This window comes from Oncorhynchus masou, chromosome 6, assembly GCF_036934945.1.
Source record: "Oncorhynchus masou masou isolate Uvic2021 chromosome 6, UVic_Omas_1.1, whole genome shotgun sequence".
Lineage (NCBI taxonomy): Eukaryota > Metazoa > Chordata > Actinopteri > Salmoniformes > Salmonidae > Oncorhynchus > Oncorhynchus masou.
The window spans coordinates 42,037,109-42,053,936 of record NC_088217.1 but is presented as its reverse complement, the minus strand read 5'-3'; the positions used below and the strand labels follow the sequence as shown (position 1 = coordinate 42,053,936).

The following is a 16,828-nucleotide window of genomic DNA, read 5'->3' as shown; positions in this document are numbered from 1 at the left end:
AGAATAGGCCTACCTTTCCACCCCAGACAGAATAGGCCTACCTTTCCACCCCGACAGAATAGGCCAACCTTTCCACCCCAGACAGAATAGGCCTACCTTTCCACCCCGTCAGAATAGGCCAACCTTTCCACCCCAGACAGAATAGGCCTACCTTTCCACCCCAGCCAGAATAGGTCTACCTTTCCACCCCAGACAGAATAGGCCTACCTTTCCACCCCAGACAGAGTAGGCCTACCTTTCCACCCCAGACAGAATAGGCCTACCTTTCCACCCCAGACAGAATAGGCCTACCTTTCCACCCCAGACAGAATAGGCCTACCTTTCCACCCCAGACAGAATAGGCCGACCGACACAGAAAAATGTCAGCTTTAACTGCTGGCTACTCTTCTTCTGTGGCTTAACCTAAGAAGTGTAGGTAACAAGTGTTTCCCTAAAAGCTGCCTGGGTTTAAACATCTTCTATTGTACAGAAAGTGAATAGTTTCATCAATTGATAGTGACAGAATTAGATTACTTCCCAAGCAAAGTGCATTTTTTGTCTCCTTGTCTATAGAAGGTTGTAGCTCAGCCTCTGAATGTAAAAGAAACGAAACAATGACATCATCATATGCATTTGTGTCACTTCCTCCCAGATATTTTACAGCTTGTTTCTAGCATAAAGCATTGCGGACCAAAGTGCTGTTATAGATCACTTTATATGATCGGATCCGCTTTATTTTCTTCCAAATCCTAAACTAACAAAGGGTATGCCTGTGCTTTTTGCCATTTACTTGAATTCAAGTTTTTTTTTAATTAAAAAAACAATAATCCTATTTAGAGGTTATGAAGGTGAGAGAAAGAGAGGCTGACAAGGAGAGATGGAAGGAGGGCAGAGTGAAAAGAGGAGACCGAGAGCAGTCACACCAGGCCTGGCCTCTCGGCGTGGGGTCGTGCTAGGGGCGAGATCACAGCCCTGCTGCCATGGCGATTCCTTCACAGGCACAGAGCAGCAGAGAGGAAGCTGCCACAGTGGTACACATGCAGCAGGTTCCCACAGTGATTCATCCCGCAGAGAAGGCCTTTACGTTGTACCCTTACTTACCCCAGCACAACTCCAGAGAGAAGCTATACACCAGGGTTCCCCACCTGGCGGCCCACAGGCCAACTTTGGCCCACTGGTGATTGTATTTGGCCCCCCAAAGTCAGGGAATTATTTCCAGACATAATAGCAAGATATGTGATCGTATACAAACGTAAGCAAGGATTAAAATGTTAATGTTTTAGTCAAATATTTGTAGTCTACAAATTATTTGTAATTATGTTTCGGCCCCCTGACCATCCAATCAAGAATAAATCGACCCGCGGCTAAATCTAGTTTGTGATCCCTGCCATAAACTGTCATCTAGAAAAGGAACTGATGATGTATGTACTGTTGTACCTACTGGGGTATGTTCTCTTGAAACATGAAGTACTGTATACTGATAGCTACATTTTATCTAGCTCCCTGGTAGAGAAGGTGCCTTGTGGCCTGAAAAATAGTTCTCATATCTCATGACAGTCTTTTTTGCACATGAGTGTAAAAAAAGGACACAGCAGAAGGCCTCTCATTGACAGTGTGAAAGTTCCAGCAACACAAACTCAAGAGTCATCCCAGATATGTTCTCCTTTCTTGTCTCTGCCTGACGGTTGAGCGCTAGTCCACTCTGATTAGCATCAGCCTGACCTGATCATTACCAATCAATTAGACTTCAAACAGGACTCAGCCCACAGATAAACATCTGGAGCCTCTCAGCTATAGCTACTCCGGTGATAGAAGAGGTGATTCCAGTTCACTCTCCCCTCAGCTGAGAGAGAGAGCGACAGCAAGAGGGAGTCAGTTAGTCAGAGGGTAATGAGTGAGTGAAAGAGACTGAGAGAGGGTTGTTGAGATGGAGAGAAATACAGAGATGGAATGAGAGGGAGATGAAGAAAGGAGAAAGAGAGTGATAAAGAGAGGGCAAATTGTGTAAATTACTATGAAATGCTGGTTCTGCTCTGTGTGTTCTGTATTCTGGTTGTCTATGTGTGTGTACGTGTGTGTTTGTGTGTCTGTATTGCTGGAGACTGTTGTGTTTGTGTGTTGCAGCAATGGTACACCAGCACCATGAACCTCCTGGGTATGTGGCTGACTGACCGGATGGACCTACAGCTCCATGTCTACCAACTCAAGATCCTCATCAGAGTAGTCAAGGTAAGTCAAGCTCAGCCAGCAGGCCTGTTCCAGGGTATCCCAAACCAATCGGTCATTCATTCAAAGTAATATATCAAGGTTCACAATCAAATAGTGTAGAATTACATCATTTCATTTTTAAAATAAAATGTTTATATTCTCTTAATCTGTGACCCATATTGAATGAGTTGTGACCTACTGTACCTTCTCATGGCTTGATAGGATGCCTAGTACTGGCAACCATTGTTTCTCTGTCTCATGTTAATATTTCAGCGTGATATTGGTGCAGTGTGAACAGTAACAAGTCTTACCAGCATAACGTCATGTCACACATTTATTTCTGTTCTCTCAGAGACTGATGAGGCCTGTATATGCATGGGATCTGTCCTCACATGTGACATATAGTTTCAGTGCCAGATGATTTAATACAAAAATGGGTCTATAGGATGTCCCCGGAACGTCAGGAAATTGTAGCCTAACGTTGTCAGGACGTTGTGTCATGGTCCCCATGAGGTTTTTGTCTCGTACACGGCGTGTTCCTGATGGGCGCAAAGGAACGTCCCACCCCACACAAAATGTAACTCTCTATCCAGGGCAACCGGACCCTAGTTTCATTACACCTCACTCCTTGTTACTGTTGCTAAGCCCATCAAGGGCCCTGATTGGTGAATCACTTATCCAATCACAGCTCTTTGTCTTTTGGCAATGTTATGGACACCCACACAAAAAGTGCTTTTAACATTATGTTTTCAACGTACATATTGGATCCACTTCGGCATATATGATTACATTGCATTCCGATCTTCCTGCTACGACACCAAGTTAATGTCAATGACTGAGTTCACCTGTACTCCTACACTTTTCACTTCAAAGTAAATCTCAGCTCTGTTAAAAATACACAAAAAAACAATTATATTTATTATAGTGATTCCGGAGTAACATTCAAATATGCCCACCAACATTAAACAACAATATGGAAAAAAACAAACTGAAATAGCTAAAATAAGTTAATTAAATCAATGATGTGAGAATAGTCAGATTAACTAATAACTAAAATAACAGTGCAGATGGCACTCATTTTCTAAGTCCATATATACAGTGGCAAGAAAAAGTATGTGAACCCTTTGGAATGAATTGGTCATAAAATTTGAACTGATCTTCATCTAAGTCACAACAATAGACAAACACAGTCTGCTTAAACTAATAACACACAAACAATTATACGTTTTCATGTCTGTATTGAACACACCATGTAAACATTCACAGTACAGGGTGTGAAAAGTATGTGAACCCTTGGATTTAAAAACTGGTTGACCCTCCTTTGGCAGCAATAAACTCAGCCAAATGTTTTCTGTAGTTGCGGAACAGACCTGCACAATGATCAGGACGAATTTTGGACCATTCATCTTTACAAAACTGTTTCAGTTCAGCAATATTCTTAGAATGTCTGGTGTGAACCGCTCTCGAGGTCATGCCACAGCATTTTAAATCGGGTTGAGGTCAGGACTCTGACTGGGCCACTAAAGAAGGTGTTTTTTCTTATGTTGAAGACATTCTATTGTTGATTTACTTCTGGTGTTTTGAGTCGTTGTCCTGTTGCATCTACCAACTTCTGTTGAGCTTCAATAGGCGGACAGATAGCTTTATATTCTCCTGCAAAATGTCTTGATAAACTTGGGAATTTATTTTTCCATCGATGATAGCAAGCCCTGAGCCCTGGCCCTGAGGCCAGTGATGCCAATTTAGCAATTTTGTTGCTAGATTTAGCAACTTCTCAGACTACCCTGGCAACTTTTTTTCAAACAGCACCTAACAACAAATTTAGCTACTTTAAAAAATGTGTTTGTATTTTGTATTTGAAAGATGTATTTTAGCAACTTTTGAAAAGTGACTCAAATACTAAAATGCAGGCATTTTCCCTCTAAATGACACAAAAACAATTTTCCCTGTCACACACTCAGTCACAACATACTTGCCTGGCTGCAAAAGTGCATTGTGAGTGACGTCAGCAGCAGGCGCTCAGCTCGTGCACAGGCAGCAACAGGCGCTCAGCTCGTGCACAGGCAGCAACAGGCGCTCAGCTCGTGCACAGGCAGCAACAGGCGCTCAGCTCGTGCACAGGCAGCAACAGGCGCTCAGCTCGTGCACAGGCAGCAGCAGGCGCTCAGCTCATGCACAGGCAGCAACAGGCGCTCAGCTCGTGCACAGGCAGCAACAGGCGCTCAGCTCGTGCACAGGCAGCAACAGGCGCTCAGCTCGTGCACAGGCAGCAGCAGGCGCTCAGCTCATGCACAGGCAGCAACAGGCGCTCAGCTCGTGCACAGGCAGCAACAGGCGCTCAGCTCGTGCACAGGCAGCAACAGGCGCTCAGCTCGTGCACAGGCAGCAGCAGGCGCTCAGCTCGTGCACAGGCAGCAACAGGCGCTCAGCTCGTGCACAGGCAGCAACAGGCGCTCAGCTCGTGCACAGGCAGCAACAGGCGCTCAGCTCGTGCACAGGCAGCAGCAGGCGCTCAGCTCGTGCACAGGCAGCGCTCAGCTCGTGCACAGGCAGCAACAGGCGCTCAGCTCGTGCACAGGCAGCAACAGGCGCTCAGCTCATGCACAGGCAGCAACAGGCGCTCAGCTCGTGCACAGGCAGCAACAGGCGCTCAGCTCGTGCACAGGCAGCAGCAGGCGCTCAGCTCGTGCACAGGCAGCAGCAGGTGCTCAGCTCGTGCACAGGCAGCAGCAGGCGCACAGCTCGTGCACAGGCAGCAGCAGGTGCTCAGCTCGTGCACAGGCAGCAACAGGCGCTCAGCTCGTGCACAGGCAGCAACAGGTGCTCAGCTCGTGCACAGGCAGCAGCAGGCGCTCAGCTCGTGCACAGGCAGCAGCAGGCGCTCAGCTCGTGCACAGGCAGCAGCAGGCGCTCAGCTCGTGCACAGGCAGCAGCAGGCGCTCAGCTCATGCACAGGCAGCAGCAGGCGCTCACCTCGTGCACAGGCAGCAACTGGCGCTCATTGTTAGCTGACTCGATGCAGCAGTAGAATGCATTCGACGAGACAAACCCAATGAATATAATTGGTCACGAATGTTTGATCTTGAACAGAACTTACAACGTCACTCAACATGTTTCAATCAAAATTGTACAGCCAGAAGTACAGAGTGGGCGTCTGTACCTGAATTTAAAGGGTGGCTGAAGCCAGTGATTGGGGATGATTGTCGGGCATACAGTACGTACTGCAAATCAGATATGCTTGCAAAAATGTATGACATCAAAAAACATTGTGCTACAGCAAAGCATATAAATAAATCTAAATCTAAACCGTACAACCACACAACGCAGTCTACATTACCACAGTTGGTTAAGAAAGTGGATAACTGCAAAAGAGCAGAAGCTACTATGGCAATGGCATTTGCGGTGCATTGTTCGCTGCTAGCATGCAACCATTTAGGTATGGCTTGCAAAGCTGCCTTTTCAGATTCTGTGGCAGCAACAACTTCCAAGTGCACAGAAATGATTAGGGGAGTACTGGCTCCTTATTTTCTCCAAAGGGTAACATCAGATGTGGGGGATGAGAAGTTCAGTCTCCTTTTGGATGAGTCCACTGATGTCAGTGTCTCGAAATACCTGGGTGTGGTGATTCGGTATTTCAGTGCTAAAAAAAGAACCGTTGTGTTCACATTTCTCAGGCTGGTTGAATTGGATCGGGGCGTTGCCAGATCAATAGCAAAGGCGTTAGATGAGTTTCTTGAGAAGTGTAACTTTACAAAAGAGAATCTTCAGGGTATTGGCACTGATAATGTGTCCGTGATGACTGGGGTGCACAACAGGGTGCACAAGATTTTAAAGGAAGAATGTGCATTGCCCAATTTGGTACTCATCCCCTGTCTGTACCATTCTTTACAATTGGCTGACAGTGCAGCATCCAAAGAAACCATCCCTAGAAGTGTTGAGTACTTAATCAGGAAACCTACAACTGGTTTTCGATTTCCCCAAAACGGCGCGAGGCGTACAAAGCAGTGTATGCCACCATGAATTGTGGCCAGAAACCCCTGCAGGTCACCAAAGAGTGTGCCACACGTTGGCTATCGATTGAGCATGTGGTAACTCATACATTCAGCCAGTGGGAAGAACTGAAACTCCACTTTGAGTTGACCAAGGCCAGTGAGCATTGCTACATGGTGGTTGTGCTCCATGCCATGTGCATGGACAAGACCAACTATGTCTACCTGACATTCTTGAAATCAATCCTGTCCAACGTACAAGTTGCAGTGAAGTAATTTGAGGGAGAGCAAACAGATCCTGTCAAGCTTTGGACAATCTGGTACACCGCTTAATATCAATTTGCAGCAGAGTAGTCAACCCTATGGCAAAAATGTATGTCCTGAAGGATGCCATTGATGGACATCTCAGTCCATCACCACACCTTGATACCTTTTAGAGAGCACGGTGTACCAACTCAGTCTTGCGCCAGAGAACAAAAAGGTCATTCAGAGACGGTGCATCAACTACATTGTTGCTTTAAGAAACAAGGAGCTGTAAGCAAGGCTCCCAGACAACCTTGAAGCCTTGTGAAACATGGCCTTGTTCAGTGTTAAGGAAACGCTAAAGCACAATAAAGACACCACTGAAATTATTAAAGTAGCTGAGCTACTGGGGTATCAGCCCCAAACAATTGATCAAATTGTTTCCCAATGGAGAAACATCCATCTGTTTAGGTGGGACTGAAAATACATTTGAATTTTGGAGTGAAGTGAATAACTACATGGACTCTTCCGGGTCAAATCCATTTGAAGAACTGTGCAAAGCTGCACTCGCTGCCCTCTCTTTGCCACAATCAAATGCAGAGGTTGAACGGCTGTTCAGCCAAATGGGTATGGTCAAGTCGAAGTTAAGAAATATAATGTCACTGCACACTCTCAACTCCATACTCCTGGTGCGGTATGGACTGAAGCTGGCTGGTGATACCTGTTACCAGCATAAGCTACCAGGTGAAGTTCAGCAGCAGTTTGGCACCACAGCAGCATACAGATTTAAGGCCACTCCATCCTCTTCTGCTGGTTCCAGCTCCGTGACAATGCAGTTGGACAGTGAAGATGAAGTGGATTTCCTTGCCAATCTATGATTCATCATATATACAGTACGTATGCAAGGAGTGGACTTTCTGGAACTGGCGGAGACACACAGCTGATGGTGGCAGTGTGTACTGCAGTGTGAGCGAGAACAGTGGCAATATCTGGAGGAAACCAGTAAGCAGCTATCCAGCCAAGCAGCACAACAACCTGGAGAGAGATGCCTAGCGCACACATCATTATTTGAGTTAAGTTGCTTGTTCAATAGGATAGGATATACAGTTGAAGTCAAAAGTTTACATACACCATAGCCAAATACATTTAAGCTCAGTTTTTCACAATTCCTGACATTTAATCCAAGTTAAAATTCCCTGTCTTAGGTCAGTTAGGATCACCACTTTATTTTAAGAATGTGAAATGTCAGAATAATAGTAGAGAGAATGATTTATTTCAGCTTTTATTTATTTCACACATTCCCAGTGGGTCAGAAGTTTGCATACACTCAATTAGTATTTGGTAGTATTGCCTTTAAATTGTTTAACTTGTCAAACGTTTCGGGTAGCCTTCCACAAGATTCCCACAATAAGTTGGGTGAATTTTGGCCCATTCCTCCTGACATACAGTGGGGCAAAAAGGAATTTAGTCAGCCACCATTTGTGCAAGTTCTACCACTTAAAAATATGAGAGAGGCCTGTAATTTTCATCATAGGTACATTGGGAGAATGTCATATGGTCAGATGAAACCAAAATAGAACTTTTTGGTAAAAACTCAACTCGTCGTGTTTGGAGGACAAAGAATGCTGAGTTGCATCCAAAGAACACCATACCTACTGAAGCATGGGGGTGGAAACATCATACTTTGGGGCTGTTTTTCTGCAAAGGGACCAGGACGACTGATCCGTGTAAAGGAAAGAAGGAATGGGGCCATGTATCGTGAGATTTTGAGTGAAAACCTCCTTCCATCTGCAAGGGTATTGTAGATGAAACATGGCTGGGTCTTTCAGCATGACAATGATCCCAAACACACCGCCCTGGCAACGAAGGAGTGGCTTCGTAAGAAGCATTTCAAGGTCCTGGAGTGGCCTAGATAGTCTCCAGATCTCAACCCCATGAAAGTCCATGTTGCCCAGCAACAGCCACAAAACATCACTGCTCTAGAGGAGATCTGCATAGTGGAATGGGCCAAAATACCAGCAACAGTGTGTGAAAACCTTGTGAAGACTTACAGAAAACGATTGACCTCTGTCATTGCCAACAAAGGGTATATAACAAAGTATTGAGATAAACTTTTGTTATTGACCAAATACTTTGCAAATAAATTCATTTAAAAATCCTACAATGTGATTTTCTGGATTTTTTTTCTTCTCATTTTGTCTGTCATAGTTGAAGTGTACCTATGATGAAAATTACAGGCCTCTCTCATCTTTTGAAGTGGAAGAACTTGCAAAATTGGTGGCTGACTAAATACTTTTTTGCCCCACTGTAGCTGGTGTAACTGAGTCAGGTTTGTATGCCTCCTTGCTCGCACACACTTTTTCAGTTCTGCCCACACATTTTCTATAGGATTGAGGTCTGGGCTTTGTGATGGCCACACCAATACCTTGACTTTGTTGGCCTTAAGCCATTTTTCCACAACTTTGAAAGTATGCTTGGGGCCATTGTCCATTTGGAAGACCCATTTCCGACCAAGCTTTAACTTCCTGACTTATGTCTTGAGATGTTGCTTAAATATATTCACATAATTTTCAATTCCTCATGATGCCATCTATTTTGTGAAGTGCACCAGCCCATCCTGAAGCAAAACACCCTCACAACGTGATGCTGCCAACCCCATGCTTCACGGTTGGGATGGTGTCCTTCAGCTTGCAAGCCTCCCCCTTTTTCCTCCAAACGTAACAATGATCATTATGGCCAAACAGTTATATTTTTGTTTCATCAGACCAGAGGACATTTCTCCAAAAAGTATGATATTTGTCCCCATGTGCAGTTGCAAACTGTAGTCTGGCTTTTTTATGGCGGTTTAGGGGCAGTGGCTTCTTCCTTGCTGAGCGGCATTTCAGGTTATGTTGATATAGGACTCGTTTTACTGTGGATATAGATACTTTTGTACCTGTTTCCTCCAGCATCTTCACAGGGTCCTTTGCTGTAGTTCTGGGATTGATTTTCACTTTTCGCACTAAAGTACGTTCATCTCTATGAGACAGAACGCGTCTCCTTCCTGAGCAGTATGACGGCTGCATGGTCACATGGTGTTTATACTTGCATACTATTGTTTGTACAGATGAACGTGGTACCTTCGGGCGTTTGGAAATTATTCCCACGGATGATAGGGTCCTGTGTGGCTCATAGGGTCCTGTGTGGCTCAGTCGGTAGAGCATGGCGCTTGCAACGCCAAGTGTCGTGGGTTCGATTCCCACTGGGGCCACCCATATGCAGTAGTGGCCCCAGCCGACTTGTAAGTCGCTTTGGACAAAAGCGTCTGCTAAATGGGATATATTATATATTATTATTATTATGATGAGCCAGGCTTGTGGAGGTTTGGCTAATTTCTTTAGATTTTCCCATGATGTCAACCAAAGAGGCACTGAGTTTGAAGGTAGGCCATGAAATACATCCACATGGACATTTCCAATTGACTCAAATTATGTCAATTAGCTTTTCAGAAGCTTCTAAAGCCATGACATTTTCTGGAATTTTCCAAGCTCTTTAAAGGCACCATCAACTTAGTGTATGTATTTTATTTATTTTACCTTTACTTTACTAGGCAAGTCAGTTAAGAACAAATTCTTATTTTCAATGACGGCCTAGGAACAGTGGGTTAACTGCCTGTTCAGGCAGAACGACAGATTTTGTACCTTGTCAGCTCGGGGATTTGAACTTGCAACCTTTCGGTTACTAGTCCAATGCTCTAACCACTAGGCTACACTGCCGCCCCGGTACATTTCTGACCAACTGGAATTGTGTTACAGTGAAATAATCTGTCTGTAAACAATTGTTGGAAAAATTAGTTGTGTCATGCACAAAGTAGATGTCCTAACCGACTTGCCAAAACTATAGTCTGTTAAGAATAACTTTGTGTAGTGGTTGAAGAACGAGTTTTAATGACTCCAACCTAAGTGTATGTAAACTTTCGACTTCAACTGTATACCTTGTTATTAGCTTGTACCTATAATTGTTGATCAGTTAGGTAGCATGTTAACTACCAATATGCTGCCTAAAACTATAATTGTTCAAAATGTGTAGGTTTACTAGTTAAACATAAAATATATACAATTTAATTGTTCAATAATGTGTAGTGTGTAATTGTTAAAAAATTCAATGTGTTGTGTTGAAAAATATAAATATCTGATCATATAAAATGTGTTGTGTTTATATCAATTTGAGTAATGTCATTGTGTATTCTACGTAATGACGCAGTTTTACGTTATTACGTCATCACGCAATGACATCACAAATGTCATTTAGCAACAAATCAACCTGCCACTAGCAACTTCCTCTGAAAATTAGTTGGCAACACTGACTGAGGCAGCAAAGCAGCCCCAAACCATGACGCTCCCTCCACCATACTTTACAGTTAGGATGAGGTTTTGATGTTGTTGTGCTGTGCCTTTTTTTCACACATGGTGTTGTGTGTTCCTTCCAAACAACTCAACTTTAGTTTAATCTGTCCACAGAATATTTGGCCAGAAGTGCTATGGACAATCCAGGTGGTCTTTTGTGAACTTCAGACGTGCAGCAATGTTTTTTTGGACAGCAGTGGCTTCTTCTGTGGTGTCCTTCCATGAACACCATTCTTGTTTAGTGTTTTACGTATCATAGACAGAGATTTTAGCTGACACTAGGATTCTTCTTAATTAACCTCATTGAGCATTCTGCGCTGTGCTCTTGCAGTCATCTTTGCAGGACGGCCACTCCTAGGGAGAGTAGCAACAGTGCTGAACTTTCTCCATTTATAGACAATTTGTCTTACTGTGGACTGATGAACATCACGGCTTTTAGAGATACTGTTGTAACCCTTTCCAGCTTTATGCAAGTCAACAAATCTTAGGTCTTCTGAGATCTCATTTGTTTGAGGCATGGTTCACATCATGCAATACTTCTTGTGAATAAAAAACATACATTTTGTGAGTGTTTTTATAGGACAGGGCAGCTTTAACCAACATCTCCAATCTCATCTCATTGATTTGGACTCCAGGTTGGCTGACTCCTGAGTCCAATTAGCTTTTGGAGAAGTTATGTTTAAATGATGTATACAATATAGGCAAGAAAAAGAAAAATAAGTTGTGTGTTATTAGTTTAAGCACACTGTTTGTCTACTGGTGTGACTAAGATGAAGTTCAGATCAAATTGTATGACTAATTTATGCAGAAATCGAGGTAATTCCAAAGGATTCACACACTTTTTCTTGCCACTGTATATTATAGGTAATTATACCATGGCATTGTTGAATACTCGTTTCTGATTGGCTTGACGGGCATTCTAGAGCGTGCATTATTTAAGCAATGATGCCTGATAACCCAGGAATTATCAAGTGACAACTCCCTCCAAGAGCTGTTCTGAGGCCCAAGGCGAATAAATTGTTTGCCAACATATTTATAAAAATATTAATGACATTTCTGCATATTAAATATTATTTTAATGAGTCATGGCTGCTGGGGCTCCCAAGTGGCTCATCAGTCTAAGGCACTGCACCTCAGTGTTAGAGGCATCACTACTGACCCTGATTCAATTCCAGGCTGTATCACAACCAGCTGTGATTGGGAGTCCCATGGGGCGGTGCACAATTGGCCCAGCGTCGTTAGGGTTTGGCCAGGAAGGCCGTCATTGTAAATAAGAAATTGATCTTAACTGACTTGCCTAATTAATTAAAGGTTAAGTAAAGAACAAGTACATTTGTTTTTGCATTATGAAGTTGCTACCCAAGCGGCTGGTTGTTAGTCATTTTCTCATGTTTTGACCCAGTCGTTACGTCTAATAATTATATTAATTTGACGTTACTATCAGCATACCCCAAATCCAGAGGTTCTGAGTTCAAATCCCAGGTGGGGTCATTTTGTCAGGACTAAGTGATCATGTCAAATGTAATCATATTGTTGTTAATTAAAGATTTTTACACTATTTTAGCTTAACAGCGTACCACTTACCTTAAAAACCCCATATAATTTAATTACTTTACTTATAATGGTTTCAGAGACCTGGGACCATCATGTGACAAAAAAAAACACAACGTCCTAAAATAGTCCTGACATGGTCCTCAGTGACGTCCAGGGACCTAGACAAAAGTATCTCAAAGAACCTTCCCTTTGGACCATCTACATCAAATAAAAGTCCTGAGAATGGCCTAAAAAGGTCCTGACATGGTTCTCAGTGAAGTCCTGGGAACTTAAAGGGTAATTCACAAAGGTCCCGCAGAGAACGTTCCCCCGAGAGCATCATGGGACTTCCCCTTGACCATCATGAAATGGCTCCTTGTCGTCATTGAATGTCCCGTGGATAACATCTCTCCAAAACCCCTTTAAGGGACCTAATGAGAACGTTGCTGAATGTCCTTAAGACAACCCCTCTTTGTGGGGATGTCTCTTTGGGGAACATGCTACACGTGGATAATTTGCTAAATGTGTCAAATATTGTGAACCGTTAAGTGTCCTCTTCTCCGTTTGTCCACTCCTACATTTTTCCTGATCTAAAAAAACACATGCTAGGTGAAAGCATTGTGATGCCTGGGAAATTGTTGTCACTAATTACATTCTTTAATGATTAAGATAGAGGAAAGGAGACAAGGAGAGGAGTCCACTCTAAAGAGTCGAGATTCACCCAAACATTGCAGTGCATTCCTGGCTTCATGTCCTCTCTTGCCTTAGCAACTGACTGAGAATGTTTCGTCTGTGTGCTAGTCCCAACCTTGACCCTCTCTACTCTCTTGTTCCAGAAAAAGTACCGTGACTTCCGGCTGCAGGGCGTCCTGGACTCCACACTAAACAGTAAGATGTATGACACAGTGCGGAACAGACTGACCCTAGAGGAGGCCACGGCGTCGGTGAGGGAAGGAGGGATGTCGGGCATATCCATGAAGGACAGTGATGAAGACGACGATGATGACTAGATCAACATCACCGGATGGAGCCTGCGAATCAATGCATGTACCAACTTTGTTAACCACTGGACCAATCTTATAGGGTTATTATTTTCCACTGTCAGATAGATAGAAATACCCACAAAGGAACAACAATACAAATTAGTAACCAAATACATAAATTCTAATGATATTAGTTATTATAATTATAAAATATATATATTTATGTGTTGAACTAAAAAAGTATAGGTGTTTCACAAAAAAAAGTTAACATTTGCCTAGCATTCACTCTTGAATGTTCCTAAGCAATATGGAGAGCCATGTATGCGATGTTGAGTACCATGATTAGGGATAATGCTTGGTGTGTACCTGTTGAATGCAAACCTGTTGAGGCGCTTTGCTAACGTACTGTGAATACAGTAATGGTACATCATTGTGAGGAGGAGAGTAACATCACCTATTGTTCTCATTCATCTCAGAGCGTATGTCTACTGCCTAAAGGGAACCAAACTACAGACAGCCAGGCAACCTGTTTGTATATAGATTACAACATATTATAAAAAGTAGCTATCCATTTTCTCTCGTCTCTTAACATCAATGTAGAATTTACTTTGTTGACTCAATTCAATACTCAATACTACAACATTTTCCCTCACTGGCAAAACATTTAGCCACATTTTTTTTTAAATTATGAGTTGTTTTAGAAATGTAATATTTTCATTGTTTCATTGTTATGTCTTGTTGATGTATTTATTGATAATTTATGTTTTTTTAAACATAATTTTTTTTTTAAATATGTTATATTTTAGTTATAATAGCAATTATAGCACAAAGATATTCAATCACAAAGGGAAAAGAGACTTTCTTCTGTGTCCCGTATACTTCCGCCATTCCAGGTAATTATGTGTGTCCACACTTTTATATCTTTATTGTGTCTGCCAGTATTTCCTCTGCCGCTGATGTTGTTTTGTATATACACATACTGTACATTGCCCTGTGTGCAGTTACTGAATGTCCCAGGTATCCTCTTCTCTCCAGAAGTGTGTTTGTTCTCAGTGTAAAGTTACTGAATGTCCCAGGTATCCTCTTCTCTCCAGAAGTGTGTTTGTTCTCAGTGTAAAGTTACTGAATGTCCCAGGTATCCTCTTCTCTCCAGAAGTGTGTTTGTTCTCAGTGTGCAGTTACTGGTGGAGTAATTTTGCTTCTGCCTTATGGGAGCCTATAGAACTGGCGCCCACAAAGTGAAAATAAAAGTATCTGTACAAACATACTGATTTTTTTATTCATTTAATTGTTATTGTTGTTGTCTTGTACAGTTCTGATGGGTATACTAGAAAGTAGGATCAATTAGTTAGCCAGCTAACTTTGATAAACAACCAGAAATAACTATAGATGTTGCTTAATTAAGAAAGCTAAACGTAGATACAGTATGTGTTTTTGGTTCGGGAGTCATTTAGACAATGCCCATTTCACGCTTTCAGGAAGAAAAAAATATATTTCTGAATAGTTAGGGAAGTTAGTTAGCCAACTCCTTGATCCTGCTTTGGAGTATACCCCCCTGGAAGTCATATTCAGTTTAGTTACATTTCCTAGAAGTAATCTGCCCATAGAAATTAGTGTAAAGAGTTAGTGTTATGTTGTGATACATTTTTAAGAAAAACAAACTCAAATTGAACCTGAATGCACAATACATACACTATATAGGTATGTGGACACCCCTTCAAATGAGTGGATTTGGCTATTTCAGCCAAATTCGTTGCTGACAGGTGTATAAATTGAGCACACTGCCATGCAATCTCCATAGACAAACATTGGCAGTTAATAAACATCTAATAAACGGGAAGCAAGTACAGGGAGTGAATTTAATAAATAAAATAAACATTTGCGTTATACGCACACCCCATCAACCACCCAACTTTCGTTTTTGCCTTAAATAACCTTCTGTCATATGTAACCATACCAAACGTAAAATATAATACTCATTTGAGTGTCCCGAATTTACTTTACTATGTTACGTTTAGTCTATGCGACCAGGCTGCGTGCTCCAGTGTTGAGACTTGGGCCAGTTCTTGCTGTGATGGTCAATTGAGAATGTTTTATTTGAATACCATTATCATTCTCATTTTAAAACCTGATTGAAGCTTAGAAACCAAAGCAGCACAGATCGTGCCTGCGTAAATCTCCAGGCCTATTAATCCATCTCGCTGTCCTCTCCCTCACAAAATTGTTGCATCACGCCTGGATTTATGTGCTGATTAAATGTATAATATCCAGAGGACCCTCATATGCTAGATTGGATGTTGAGCTAGAGCATTTTGGCCTTTGCTGTCGATTATTCCTATATCAGGTAGCAGGCGAGATGGGCGTCCATAGAAACGTAGCCTACGCTCCCACAATTAGGTCAGAAATCAAGTCCCAGGAAGAACATTATAACTTAGAGCCTCTCTCGTTTGTCTGACTGTGCCCTACGCCCCCCACAAGTATGAGCTGGTGAAATAGTGTCTTGAGTTTAACCACAATGTCTGCAGGGATGAGAAGTCTCATTTGCTCAATGGCACAGCTCTTCATTCCTCAAATGTCCCCCTAGCACTTGATATGAAAAGTAATCAGAGACGATAATCATTGCACTAGGAGAATACAAAATACCATAAAACACCCCTGCTTCTCATAAATTCCTGATTCACCAGGACTTTATCATTTCTAATCCACATTCTGGATGAATCTCAGAATGTGTATGTCAGAATGTGGAAGGCTGAACTGAAACCTTGCACATGCCTATTAGAGTATAAGGATTATAAAAAAGTGATACCTATAGCAGCTATGCATACTTGTTATAATGTAAGGATTGAATGTACAGTACAATGATTTCCTACTGTCAGTTCTCCAAAATGACAAACTATGTTGTCACCCTTCAACCAAATCATAGCCTTGTTCTCAAATGAGACACAATATTGTTTTTGTTGTTGTTTTGGATCACCCCATTCCCACAATACTGGGGACAAATCTTGTTTTTCTCAATTCTTCTAAGAAGGATTTGTTGTTTGCCCTTCTTCTATGACATAATTAAAAATATGCGTTCTTCTTTTAATTTGTGACTTTATTATATATAATCCCCCTGATATTTGTCATCTTGTCCCTAATTTTTCTTTTTTTTAATCTGGTGGAAGAGATCTGCCAAAGTGTATATCATCTTTGGCCATTCTTCCAATCTCCTTCTGGACTGTATTATAAACTCTCAAGATGAGTAAAGCTTTAATCCAACACACTAATCTCAGACTCTTTTCATAGGACACCACTGTGACAGGAGGAGGGGGAGATGAGGGGTTACAAGGGCTGGCATTTAAATACAATACATGACCAAAAGTACATGGACACCTGCTCATCGAACATCTCATTTCAAAATCATGGACATGAATATGTAGTTGGTTCCCCCTTTGCTGCTATAACAGCCTCCACTCTTCTGGGAAGGCTTTCCTCTAGATGTTAGAACATTGCTGCGGGGACTTGCTTC

The 16,828-nt window shown here is 42.3% G+C and overlaps 1 protein-coding gene and 1 non-coding gene across 6 annotated transcripts in view; both read left to right on the top strand.

The window, feature by feature from the left end:
- LOC135542073 (calcium-dependent secretion activator 1) overlaps positions 1 to 14,585 on the top strand; it is a 186,757-nt gene extending 172,172 nt beyond the window's left edge. For all 5 annotated transcript variants that reach the window (XM_064968710.1, XM_064968708.1, XM_064968709.1 and 2 more), the window contains 2 exons: positions 2,104 to 2,208; positions 13,174 to 14,585. In XM_064968710.1, the coding sequence (XP_064824782.1) occupies positions 2,104 to 2,208; positions 13,174 to 13,347 (279 nt within the window). In that variant the 3' untranslated portion in view covers positions 13,348 to 14,585. The remainder of the gene's footprint in view (positions 1 to 2,103; positions 2,209 to 13,173) is intronic.
- On the top strand, positions 9,594 to 9,669 carry trnaa-ugc (transfer RNA alanine (anticodon UGC)). The gene has a single exon. It is a non-coding gene; the product is annotated as a tRNA-Ala (tRNA).
- Positions 14,586 to 16,828: the final 2,243 nt, after the last annotated feature.